The 12279-nt window shown below is 57.4% G+C and overlaps 1 protein-coding gene across 1 annotated transcript in view; it reads right to left on the bottom strand.

The window, feature by feature from the left end:
- The window catches only part of DNAH10 (dynein axonemal heavy chain 10), a 90782-nt gene that overhangs the window by 50995 nt on the left and 27508 nt on the right, over nucleotides 1-12279 (bottom strand). The window contains exons 26-33 of the mRNA XM_045843105.1: nucleotides 10903-11114; nucleotides 9755-9908; nucleotides 8603-8836; nucleotides 7599-7721; nucleotides 5598-5831; nucleotides 2959-3182; nucleotides 466-735; nucleotides 129-312 (exon numbers count right to left, since the gene is read on the bottom strand). Coding sequence (XP_045699061.1) covers nucleotides 129-312; nucleotides 466-735; nucleotides 2959-3182; nucleotides 5598-5831; nucleotides 7599-7721; nucleotides 8603-8836; nucleotides 9755-9908; nucleotides 10903-11114 — 1635 coding nt within the window. The remainder of the gene's footprint in view (nucleotides 1-128; nucleotides 313-465; nucleotides 736-2958; nucleotides 3183-5597; nucleotides 5832-7598; nucleotides 7722-8602; nucleotides 8837-9754; nucleotides 9909-10902; nucleotides 11115-12279) is intronic.

The raw sequence follows: 12279 nt of genomic DNA, 5'->3' as shown, positions 1-12279 counted from the left end.
TTTGAGAGGGCGCGGTTTTGGGGAAGACCCTGCTCGGCCCGGTCACTGGCACGGTCTCCGCAGTCACGCTCGGGACACGCACACGGCCACCGCTGAACGACAGCCACAAGAGCCCGCGCGCCCGTCACCTGCGTCAGAGTCAGGTAGATGCGGTCGGTGAGGGGCGTGATGACCAGCCGCCCGTTCAGGCCCATGTACTCGTAGCCGTAGCTGAAGGTGCCGGTGCACTGGCGGACGTGCAGGTCGTCGGGCTCCCGGTCCCAGTAGAAGCGCAGCTGGCTCTCCCACTCGAACTCCCGGGCCTCGAGGATGCTGGGGGCGAGACGCAGGACACGGAGGAGAGTGAAGGAGGAGACAGGTGCGGCGGAAGAGAAGGTGGACGCGAAGGAGGCCGGAGAGGCAGCGAGAAAGGCCAAGGGCGATGAAGGATGCCCCCGGAGCCGCCGGCACCCAGAAGGCCCTCACCTGCCCCTGATGAACGAGTCCACTATGTCCCTGGCGTGCACGTCGATGATGAGAACAGTGTTGTATTTCTTCCGGTCGTTTTTGCTCAAGGGCTTGGTGATCCGCGAGACCAGCTCGTCGATCTGCCGGTGCATCTTCCTGCCGTAGCTCTTCATGGCCTGCTTCTCGCCCTCCTTCACCTTGCGGAAGACGTCCTCCACCTCCCAGGTCCACCACACCTGGCTGGCGGCCAGCACCACCATCCCTTGGTAGAGGAGCATCCAGTCGACTCTGAAGGACAAGCGCACCTTTACGCGTCCCACCGGGCACCGCCAACGGCCCCGAGGAGCCGCCATCTCTCTGGTCTGGGAGAGGGCAGGCAAAGTAAAAGCCCCGGGAAGCCCGAGGCAGTCAAAGTCCTCCGGCAGGACGGTGAGACGCAGACCCCCACACAAGCATGCACACGAGGGGCCGGGGCACGTGCAGGAAGATGCCAGGGAGCTTTAGAAGTGCCTCATACAGTTCCAAAATCACACCAAGTTTTTAATTTTTTTACACTGCAACAGCAAATACCTAATAACCTCTGAGCACACTGCCCAGGGGTCCTGGGTGTAGGCAGCTCCTGGGAGTCACTCGCCACTCCTCCCCACTCTCCTGCAGCCTGCGCCCAGTGGCACGCACGTGTGGGAGGCGGGCTGGTGTGGATGTCGCGCCACCGACGGCACCTCGCTTCTCTCGCTCGGTGATTCGAGTGGGCTGCCCGGGCCGGTGGGTGCCGGTCTAGCCCCGCCTCTGAAAACACTGCAGGGTCTTCCGGGCATGGCAGGCCCACAGCGCCCTCGGACGCCGCCTCACTGGGGTCTGCTGCCTCACTGGGATCTGCTCGGGGTGCCTCCGGCCCTTGTGCCAACACGAACACTGCACGAACCATCCCCCCATGGCGCTGCCGAACATCCCTCGGCACACAGGACAGTCTCTCATGGTAAAGAGCCCCCTGCCCCCGCCCCCACCCCCGGACAGTGGGGAAGCTGAGTGCCCGGCTCCGCACACACCCTGAGGAGTCGGAGTGGCCTCTAGTGCCCCGAATGGAGTCCCGAAGCAGGGCGACAGGCCGCGCACGGTGCTCTCTCTCGGGGTTTCCTTTAGTAAGCATGGTCACGTGGCTTTAAAAGGCCGCAGCAATGCCGGCGCCTGCCCAGCACCGCCCAGTGCGCCCTTCTCACCAGCCCCCTCCAGTACCAGGTGTTACCGTGCTCGGCTCCCTTTCTATTTTTTACTGCACACGATTGGTTTTCTTTCAGCCTACTTGGAAGGTGAGAAACTGTCTCATCCTGCCTTTGCCTGCAGATCCCTGACAACTAGTGGAGTCTCTCCTCTCTTCACATGTTTATCGGCCACTTGGGTTTCTCTACAGAGATACTAATTTCCCGAGCTGTTAAGGGCCTTGAAGTACATTTAGGGAAAAATATTTTTTTCCTAAATCATACTTAAAAAATATGGACCCAGAGCTTTAAGTTCCAGTCCGGGAAGAGTGTCTGGGAATCACTGGTCCTTATCTCAGTGCTAAACCATTCATTAATGGTGAAATAAGTTTAAACGAACATTTCAAACAATAAAAAGAAGTATCAGGCTTTGCCGTCTTGCTTTAAACTTGCATGGTGCGTCTGAAACCTCACTGGCACTTTCACTTAACGAGCCCTGCACACACACGAGAGCATCCAACGAATCCGCACCAAACGTTGCGATAAACTTAAACGCTCCTCCTCGGAAACTATTCGGATGATTCAGAGGCTGCAGCCACAGGCAACGGGTGACAGGCAGCTTCATCACGACAACGTGCCTGCTCATGCATCACGTCTCGTGCAGTCTTTTGACGAAACATCAAACCACCCAGGTGACTCACTGAGCCTCCTACAGCTGAGATGTGGTGCCCTGCGACTTCTGGCTTTTCCTAAAACTACAAGCACCCTTGAAAGGGAAGGGATTCCAGACCATCAACAAGATTCAGGAAAATACAACAGGGCAGCTGAGGGCGACTGGGAGAACTGTGTGAGGTCCCAAGGTGCCTACTCTGGAGGGGACTGAGGTGTCATTGTCCTGTGTACAACGTTTCTCGTATCTTCCTCAGTAAATACCTCTGTTTTTCATAGTGCATGGCTGGATGCCTTCTGGACAGACCTCGTACACTACAACTTTCCTGCGAATCCGCCTAAGTCTAATCGAGTTATCCAAAGGTTCTATATGTACTGGAGTTCAACTTCACATTGAAGCCAGCCGCAGTTTCCAGCCCAGGAACTTGCGTTTCCCACAGGCTCCCAGCAGCCCTGAGGCTGCCGGTCCAGGGCCCACGCTGTGGCAGGTGCTGCGCCAGGGGACCCTTTCAAGACGGACGGGCGCTGCCAGGACAGAAACCCCCTCCGGAACACCAGTCAGTGCAGCGCACGTCCCGGGACCCGCCCTGCCCGCCGCGACCGCCGCCGCGACGCAGGAACACTGCCGGGGTGGCCGGCTCACCTGCTTCTGTCTTCGCAGTACCTAAAGATGGCCTCCTTGGTGATGAGCCGGTTCGACCTGCGCATCTCCTTCAGAACTGCTGTCATCCAGTCCTCCACGCGCCCCTCGGCCCGCACGATCTTGCGGAACTCCATGACCTCCCCTTCGGCCGAAACCATGGCGGACACCAGCTTTTCTCCGCCCTCCCCATCGCTGAACCGCAGCGACGCGATGTTGTCGTACATCTGCAACACAGCGGGAGGACGCGCCCGTGACACGGCCGTGGGGCTCTGGGGCCCCAGCGCCGCCCGGGGTGCCCGTCGCACATGGACAGACTGCTCGCCCGAGTGCGTCTTCGCGGACAGGTGCACGCGCAGCGTGAGCTCCCGTCTGCCCTGCGCAGCACAGAGGCCTGGGGTGGGCTACGAAGAAAGAAGGAACAGGAAGACGGACTCCCTCCCCGCCCTCGAGATTCCAGAGTGCAGAGGTGCCAGACGCACGGACCGGCCGAACGTGGGAGAGGGGACAGCCTCTCTCCTCGGGGGCAAGGTGCCTCAGTGCCCTGGGGATGAAGAGTCAGAGACCCGCGGCTGCACGCCAGCTCCCCCCGCAGTCCGGCTGGGCAACCTGGGCACGCTGCTTCCTCTCGCTCAGCCTGGGATAAACGTAAGTGCACCACTTACAAGATGAGGCTGGAAGGAGCAAATTAACAACGTGTGACATGCCAGCACGTTGTCGGCTACCGTCACTGCTATTAATCAGAGTAATAATCAGGGAAATGAATCTGCCGGGGCCCCATATAAACATCGAGGTGCCCTGCAAACCCAAGAGGAGGAGGAAAAGGCAACAGGCTCTAGAGGATACTATCAGAGGTGTACAAAAGGGACTCTCAGCAAATGCAGCACTTCTAACAACACGGGTTTCTACAGCAGTGAAACGGTTTTTATAAAAGCAGGCAGAGAATATAAGCCTCCCCTTTGGAAAAAAACAAAAACGCGCACTGGAACCCTGAACCTGCTTTAGGAAGGAAGTCAGCATGAGTTAGAGAGTCAAGCCCCTGGCCCTCACCGCCCTGTGTGTCTGGAACAAAGAAATGACTCTTCACAGGCACAAATACAAAGGACGCAGGGACAAAAACTGGGGGGTGGGGGACTGTGGAAATGGGAGGCAGATGGGGAGGGATGTGTGGGTGGGCTGGAATCAGAATAAAAGGCAGAGAACTGTACCTGAACAATGACGAAAAGAAAAGAAAAGAAAAGAAAAGAAAAGAAAAGAAAAGAAAAGAAAAGAAAAAAAAGAAAAGAAAGGAAAAGAGAAAAAAGAAAAGAGAAACGACTCTCCCACGCTGGTTCAGAACCGCGGACGGCCTCGCCCCAGGGGACAACGGCAGTGTCTGGAGACATGCTGGGCCACCCTGACTGAAGGGGGTGCTCCTGGAGCCCAGCGCGTAGAGGCCAGGGACGCAGCGGGACATCCTCCTGTGCACAGCCCAGCCCCGACCCCTGCCCTCACGCTCTTGCACGCTCACGCGCGCACGCACACACACACACACAGGGCGAAGGATCACCGGGCCCAAAACCCGGACGGGGCCAAGGTTGAGGAAGCTGCCCTGGGCTGGCCGTGAACACAGAGCTTCGCCTCGCTGACCGGAGCCCGCTCCGGCCGTGCCCTGGCTCCCGGCCACAGGAGTCATCCTCTCTGGTGTGCTTCCTGCCGCGAAACACTGCTCACGACACACGCGTGTGTGTGACAGCGTGGAAACGCGGCTCGGGGGGGGGGACGCACAGGCAGCTCGTGGGAGTGGCTGCCTCTTAAAGGTGGAGGAGGAACTGTGAGTGGGGAGGGGGACAGAGAGTAGGCGACTCTGTCCGTCCCACCTTAATTTCGAAGAAGATACACAGAAAACATGACCGGATGGCAACAGTGTCCATCCTGAGTGGTGGGTGGGGCTCTCTGGCCAGCACTGTAAGGCAGGCCCTGATCTAAGTTCTTAACTCATTTAATCTTCCTAACAACCCCACTGAAGAGGGTGACTGTTGGGGTCACCCCCACTGACAGATGAAGAAACTAACGCCCAGAGAGGCTGAGTAACTTGCCCACGTCGCACAGCAAACCCGTGCGGAGCCAGCCCCGAGCCCAGGCAGGGGGGCCCCAGAGTCCTGGCGCCAAAGCACCACCCTGCACTGCCGCTCTGCCTGCTCTCTTCGTCTTTGTGTATTTGCGCATTTCCTGAGTTTCTCAAAAAGTGTGGTTTTTGGACTGGAAAAAAGAGCCACATACAGCAGCTGAGTCCTGGTGTCGTTTCAGATGACACGGGATTTCATCAGATTTGTGCTTTCAATGAAATTCCAGCAGCTTTTTCTGCCCTGGCTGGTGTGGCTCAGCGGACTGAGCGCCAGCCTGGTTGGCTCACCGGTTCGATTCCCAGTCAGGGCCAGGTCAGGCCCCCAGTAGGGGGCGTGCGAGAGGCAGCCACACACTGATGTTTCTCTCCCTCTCTTTCTCTCTCCCTCCCCCTCTAAAATTAATTAATTTCAACAACTCCCGCAGCTTTTCAGTCTATGACCTCCGAGCTGACCCACACTGGGAAGAGGACTCGGGGAAGACAAACCACAGGCGCAGAGTGCACCCCCCGCCCCGCCGGGAGCCCCGGGGCCGACCTTGATCATGTGCTCCTGGACACACAGCGGGTCGCTGCTCCCCAGGATGCTGAGCAGCTCGTCGTCGGAGATGAAGAAGAACCGGGGGAAGGCGTTCCTCTTGGAGTCCAGGTAGTCGTTCAGGCTCTTCTGGCACTTCTCCAGGCCGTCGCTGATGAGATGCAGGTCCTTCAGGCGGTTTGGGGCCTCGCAGCACCTCTTGATCACAGGGTCTTTCAAGGTCTCGCCCATGATCTGGACAAGGTCAGGAGGACAGGGGTCAGGCCAGGGCAACAGGGCTCCGCACTTGTCCCCGCTGGCACTTGCTGGGGCCAGCTGGGCAGACGGAGACGAACCGACACCTCCCCGGGAACAGAGTCTTTGGAGAGGCCAAAGCTGTTAGGCGTTAGAACGAACACACCCATGGCACCTCCTGACCCCCCTACGGAATTTACTCAGCTCCAGGTCAGCTGCTCGGGGCACGGCTTTCCCTGTCTTGTCCTCACTGACTGCCCCTCACACCTACAACGGGGCCCGCGTACAGCAGGCCCTCGGTCAGTGTCTGCCGATGAGCAGAGCCAGCAACCCCACTTCGAGCAACCCGTATGGACCGGAGAACTGAGTACGGCGCCCTCTACAACGGCAAAGAAGGGGGGACGGGGGAAGGAAATAGCCTAACCGCTGGACAGCAGGGAACCAGGGCAGTCCCTGGCTACGCTACTGATTTTAACAGACGAGTAGATGTTTGTTTACTGGCACGCACATCAACAACGTTAAATTACAAATAACAATCACTGGCATTTTAATGACTATTTTGTAGAAAACTTACTTGTCTGTTTATTGGCATGTTTACATAGGAATATGCAAATTCGGGAACAACATATGCTAAACTGTTCAAATGGTTATTTTGGGCATGGGATTGCCAGCCTTTTTTCCTTTTTCTTTTTAACTTTGCTTTTTTTTGTGGTTTTTAATTTCTCCTTCAATGGATATTTACGATATAATGTTTTTTAGGTTTTTTTAAGAGCTTACGCAAATGGACAAGGACAATGACCACCTCTCACGGACAAAGGAGGCCCGGGGCGGACCGGCCGCTGGTGGCAGAAGACACGGTGGCGTCGATAAGCAGCAAAGCTCCGGACTTGAGGGCAGGTGGGCTGGGTTGGACCCCTCGCCCCACAAGCCACCACCAGCAGCGGTGACAGGCACACTCTCTCACGGCAATTCACCCTCTGACAACCTCCTGGAAGACACTCATCCTAAACATGGGGACAGCGCCAGGTGCAGACCTGCAAATGAGCCCTGACGGCAAAGAGCTCCGGCTCCAACAGGGTGTCCAGTTACCAGACAAACATCAACTAAATTCACATCAAGTCACACATACATATAAAGGCATTAAAAGACTTTCTCAGATGGTTTCATAATATGAGATACATTTCTCCTAATGCTAAGGAAAAATCATAAGATATAAAAGTATACAAAATATCACTGTAATTGTTTTTTAAACCCATGTACACAGGAAAGCATTTTTAACATATGGCATTAAAGTGGCCATCTGCAGGTAACAGAACCGTGAAAAATACATCCTTTCTGTTTTTCTAAATTTTCCAAATTTTTCTCATACAGCCAGTATTACCACTGCCCTGCCTGGCGGCTAGTTGTTTGGAGCGTTGCCCGCCACCAAGAGATCGCGCATTTGATCCTTGGTCAGGGTGCGTGCGAGAGGCAACCCATCAATGTTTCTCTCTCACGTCGCTCTCCCCCCCCACCCCTGCTCTCTCTCTAAAACCAATAAAAACATATCCTCAATTACTTCTATCATAAAAATAGGTAAATACAAGAAAGCGCCGTGTGCCAGCAGCTACAGATCAAACAAACTTTCACTGGGCAGACTAAGGCCACCTACGGCGACAGAAAAACTTCAGGAGCCACAGACAGACAGACAGACAGACAGAATAATACATGAAAATAGGTGAAACTACTCCACTTCTCTCGGGACTGAAAGAGAAGCCGGTTACTTGCCCTTTTAAAAATCCGGTCGATGTTGTCGAACTTCTTCGCCTCCTCTGGGAGCTGCGACCGGATGTCCCCCCCGATGAAAATGCTCTCCAGGTACATCCACTTCCTCTGCACCAGCATCCAGATCTGGGGGCGCACACGCTGCCGTCAGCCCCGGGCCCCGGGTGCGTGGCGGCATTCCCCCCAGCACGGGGCAGGCTCACGCCAGGCAGGGCGGCCCCTCCCCGGGGAGACGGGATGATGGAGGACGCACAGCCGGGTGTTTCAGAATCCGTGGCCACACTCAGAAGCACCAGAGAGCTCTGCCCCGGACAAGGAGGGCGCTTCCAGCCGAGCGCAGGGGTTCGAGGGGCCCTACGACCCAGGACCTAGGCCTGTGTGGTCTGCCATGCACCCCCAGGCGCAGACCCACAGGAACTGAGAACAGGGACTCAAAAGCAGTTGTGCACAGATGTTCACGGCAGCGCTACCCGCAACAGCCAAAAGGGGGCCATGGACAAGCGACAGGGAAACAGAAGTGGCCCATCCACACAGCGGACGGTGACTCGGCCCTGTGAAGAGCTCTGACACCAGCTACAACCTGGGTGAACCGTGAGAACGTGGTGCTGCGAGAGAGATGGGGGACTCAGAGGGCCACACAGTGCGTGATCCCATTCCCGGGAAATGTCTGCAAGAGGCCAGCACCCAGGGACAGAAAGCAGACTGGAGGACGCCGGGGCCAGAGGGAGGTGCAGCAGGGAGTGGTCACTTCCAGTGGGTCGGAATTTAACTCTGAGGCTGAAAACGTTCTGGGACTAGACAGAGGAGGTGGCTGTACCTCTGAGTGAACGTGCTGGGAGATTCTGAATTGTAACTTTCAAATGGTTACTTTATGTCATGTCAATTTCACACCCACTGAAACACCTTCATGTGACAAACAGCCACACTGCACCCGACCTACCAGCTGTGAAGGCTCTCGCCCCCTGAAAGTCGGCTCTCGGCCGTCTCCCCGGGGTCTTTTCTCTCACCTCGATGACTTCGCCGATGAGGGAGAGCGTCTTCTCCCACTTGTGAACTGTCTGCAGAAAAGGCCCCACAAACCGGCTCCCCGAGATGCTCTGCAGGTTGAAGGTGTTGTCGTCGAGGCACTGGATGATCTCGTCGACAGAGCCCAGGATGTAGCCCCGCTCCTGGGTGCCCTTGCAGTACTTGACCACGGAGAACTTCAGGTTCTCCCACGTGTCCAGGATTTCCTTCACGGCCTGCTCGGGCATGCGCGAGGGACGGTTCGGGCACGCGCGAGGGACGGTTCGGGCACGCGCGAGGGACGGTTCGGGCATGCGCGTTTAACCAACGGCCCCACCCCTCCCGCAGCTTCCAGAGCCTGCCCCGGGCCAGCCCCTGCACCCAGGGTCCCGGTCCACTTCCAGAACAAGCAGAGGTCCCGACGGGGAGATGCTGGCCACCGTTCGCCAAGGACTCGCTGCCTGCCAAGTGAACCCCCTGGCGCCCCGGTTACCACCCGTGTACGGAGGCGGGGACAGGGGCTCAGAGCTGAAACAGCCTCTGCTCCATGCGCTCAACTCTGAGTGCCGGGGCCGGGGTCCAAGCCCCCCAGTCAGCCCCTGGCTGCGCGCTCACCAAGCCCTGCCTGCGCTCACTGTTAAGCAAGAAAACCAAATGATAAAATAACACGCCTACATATGACGACTTACAGGAACACTCCATCAGTGTTTATGTTATTAGAAGCGTAGGTATATCGTGTGTACGTGTGCTATCACATATGTGCTTGTGCACGTGTGCCTATGTGTGTGTGTGCCTTTCGTGTTTGTGTGCGAATACGTTTTAGTGTGTGCGTACATGTGTGTATACGCATGTGTACGTGCATCGTTAAATGTTGAAGGATAGACCTAAAGTGTTAATAATCTTCAGGTGGTGCGATTCTGAGTGACTTGTTCATTTCCTCGGTTTTCTGCTGTGAACCTTCCTCATTTCTTTAATAAAAAAATAAACAATGAGACTCTAGTTGAAGAAGATAAAAACCTCAACCGAGGCTGAGTCCCACGTCTAGGACACATGGCTCCTGGTTCCCCGCACACCACAGGTCCCCGGGCCGCCCCCGGGTGAGGCCAGCGCCCCTCCGCCCAGAGCGCGCGGCCAACCGAGCGCGGCGGCCCCACCTTCTCGATGGCGATCTCCTTGACGGCAGCCATGACGATGTCGTTGAGGACATCGGTGTGCCGGTGAAGCTCCATGGCAAACATGTTTTCCAAGGTGAACGTCTCTGTCATCTCGAAGAACACGCCGGTCTTCTCCATGAGCTCGTTCCAGTGCCTGGGAACGCACCAACAGGCGACTGTTTACCAGACCGGGCTGAGCTACGGGCCGGTTCGCCCCGCCGAAGGCGGAGGACAGCCCGCCACAAACACTGTGGAGTCCTGCAGCGGGAGGGCCCCACTGGCCGCCCCGGTTAAAGGCAGGAAACACCGAGCACGACCTCCTGCTGAAGGGTCAGAGGGGCTGGGAGGGACTTCCTCGGGGTCGCCTTCTCACGGGGTCGGATGAAGCCCTGTGACGCCACATGGCCCTCTGCCCGCCTGGGAAGTGTGAGGGGGACAGAGGGCCTGCCAGGAAGAATGCACTCACACCTTCCTGCGGACCCCTGTGTGTGGGGGGCCGCGTCCGAATGGCCATAGACAAATGAGAGGGACCCTCCTCCACGTCACGCACACCCGCCCCCCCCGCCCCAGCTAGTCCATTAAAAAACAAGGGAGACCTGCTCTGATTGACAGCCACGGGCCACCTGTGGCTCCCGAGCATCTGGCTGTGACGAGTCCCAACTGAAACCTACTATAAGCGAAAAACATACACTGGACCGAGATGTACTTTTTAAGAACATAAACTATCTTGTGAATAGTGTTGTACCTGGATTACATATTGAAATGACAATATTTTGCCTGTGTTGGGATAATTAAGTATGCTATTAAAGTTAATTTCACCTGTTTTCTCTGCAGCTGCCAGAAAACTGTAAGTTCCTTACATGTGTTGCACGCATCCCCCAGAGGACGCTGATCTAGACCCCTTCCCAGTTTTTAAAAACAACTTCTGGCTGAAGCAACTGCAGATCACACTTTGCACCTGACAAGGTTCCTTTTGTTTTAAACGAGAGAATCCTTGGGGGCGACAATTCTGTAGGGAGTGCACATCAAACAACAGGACGGAAACAGGCCTTGCTCTTGGCCACCAGACCAAACTAAGCAAAGACAACTCTGACACTGGAAGCATCCCCCCTCTGCTCTCACGGTGGCTGACAAAGGACGAAACGCACCTGTCCCTGAGTGCCTCGTGCTTCAGGTCGAGAAGGAGAGGAATCGAGTCTTTGAATGCCTTCATTTTTGCTTCCAAATAGTAGGCCACTGACAAGTTCCGGACCTGCCGGGGCAGCTTCCTGAGGGACCTGAGGAAACCTTCGATCCCGTCCTGGAGAAACTGAACGTTCAGGTTGACCCAGAGCGTCTGCGCCCACTCTTCTTTGGCAAGCTGGGGATGGGCGAGAAAGGCCCGTCAGCACGACCCCTCAGCATCGCGCAGGCAGCCGGGCCGAGGGTCACGCTCGCTGCTTTTCTGGACCGTCGCCCATCAACCCCCGGCAACCTCTCGTTCACGGGGGAGGACTGACCACGGGGCTCTAGAACACAACCCAAACAACTCCGACCCCTTCCGACCCTCGCCAAGAGAGGTGTCTTCCGAGCCCTAGGAGAAAGGGCAAGCGTGGGGTCAGAAACAGGTGTTTGAGAGGGAGGAGTCACGTGGGCCCTTGTGTGCTTCGTCCAGAGGCTGCCCTGACGGGCTCCCCCTTCCTGATAAGAGAAGCTCAGTTCACAGAGCACAACTTAGGTGACCGCGCTCGATCACCACGGCGAGGACCCGGCTCTCTGTGCTCCGTCTTCCCGAGACTTACGTGACAAGCACCGTCGGGCGTAAACTTGCCGCCTCCGACAGTTCCCACGTGCCCCTGCAGCACCGAGGCTCCTCAGGCTGGGAGACCATCGGCCTGACCACAGGCGGAGCTCACTGGGGCACTCCGCACACGGCGGTTGTTTCGGTCCAAGGAGTAGGCGGCGTCCCGCTGGAGGAGGATGAGCCCTGCACCCGCCAGCCGGCCCAGGCCAGCCCCGCTGCGGATTCGGAGCCCTGCTCGACCACGGCCCCACCTCGCCCCCACCCCCGGGCTCCACAGCGCCCCCTGACCCTCACTTCTGGACGCTGCACAGCAGCACAGGGGTTCGTTCCCGTGTCAGTGGGAGGGTTACCGCCACGCATCAGCCTGACCAGGCCCTGGACCCTGGACACTGGTTTAACGCCACCCTGGGTGCGTCTGTGCGGAGGACTCCGGGTGAGAGTCGCGTCTGAGTCAGCTGACTGGGTGCAGCAGACCGCTCTCCCTGCTGCGGGTGCGCCCGCGCCAGGGCCCCGAAGGCCTGGGCCCAACTACGGGGCCCAGGAGGAGAGAACCCGCGCGCTGGACGGTCCTCGAGCCCAGACTCGGTGAGAGCAACACCATGGGCTCTGCGGGGCCCTCAGCCTGCCGACTGCGGGCCGTAGGACCGCTCGGCCTCTGTGGCCACGCGAGCCGATTGCTCGCGATCCATCTCTCTGGTTCTCATTGGTCCTGTTTTCCGGAAGAGCCCAGACTCACACATTA

This window comes from Phyllostomus hastatus, unplaced genomic scaffold (assembly GCF_019186645.2).
Source record: "Phyllostomus hastatus isolate PE091 unplaced genomic scaffold, TTU_PhHast_1.1 phas_contig_1162, whole genome shotgun sequence".
NCBI classification, from domain to species: Eukaryota; Metazoa; Chordata; class Mammalia; order Chiroptera; family Phyllostomidae; genus Phyllostomus; species Phyllostomus hastatus.
The sequence above is the reverse complement of the archived record's forward strand: the minus strand, read 5'-3'. Positions and strand labels throughout refer to the sequence as shown.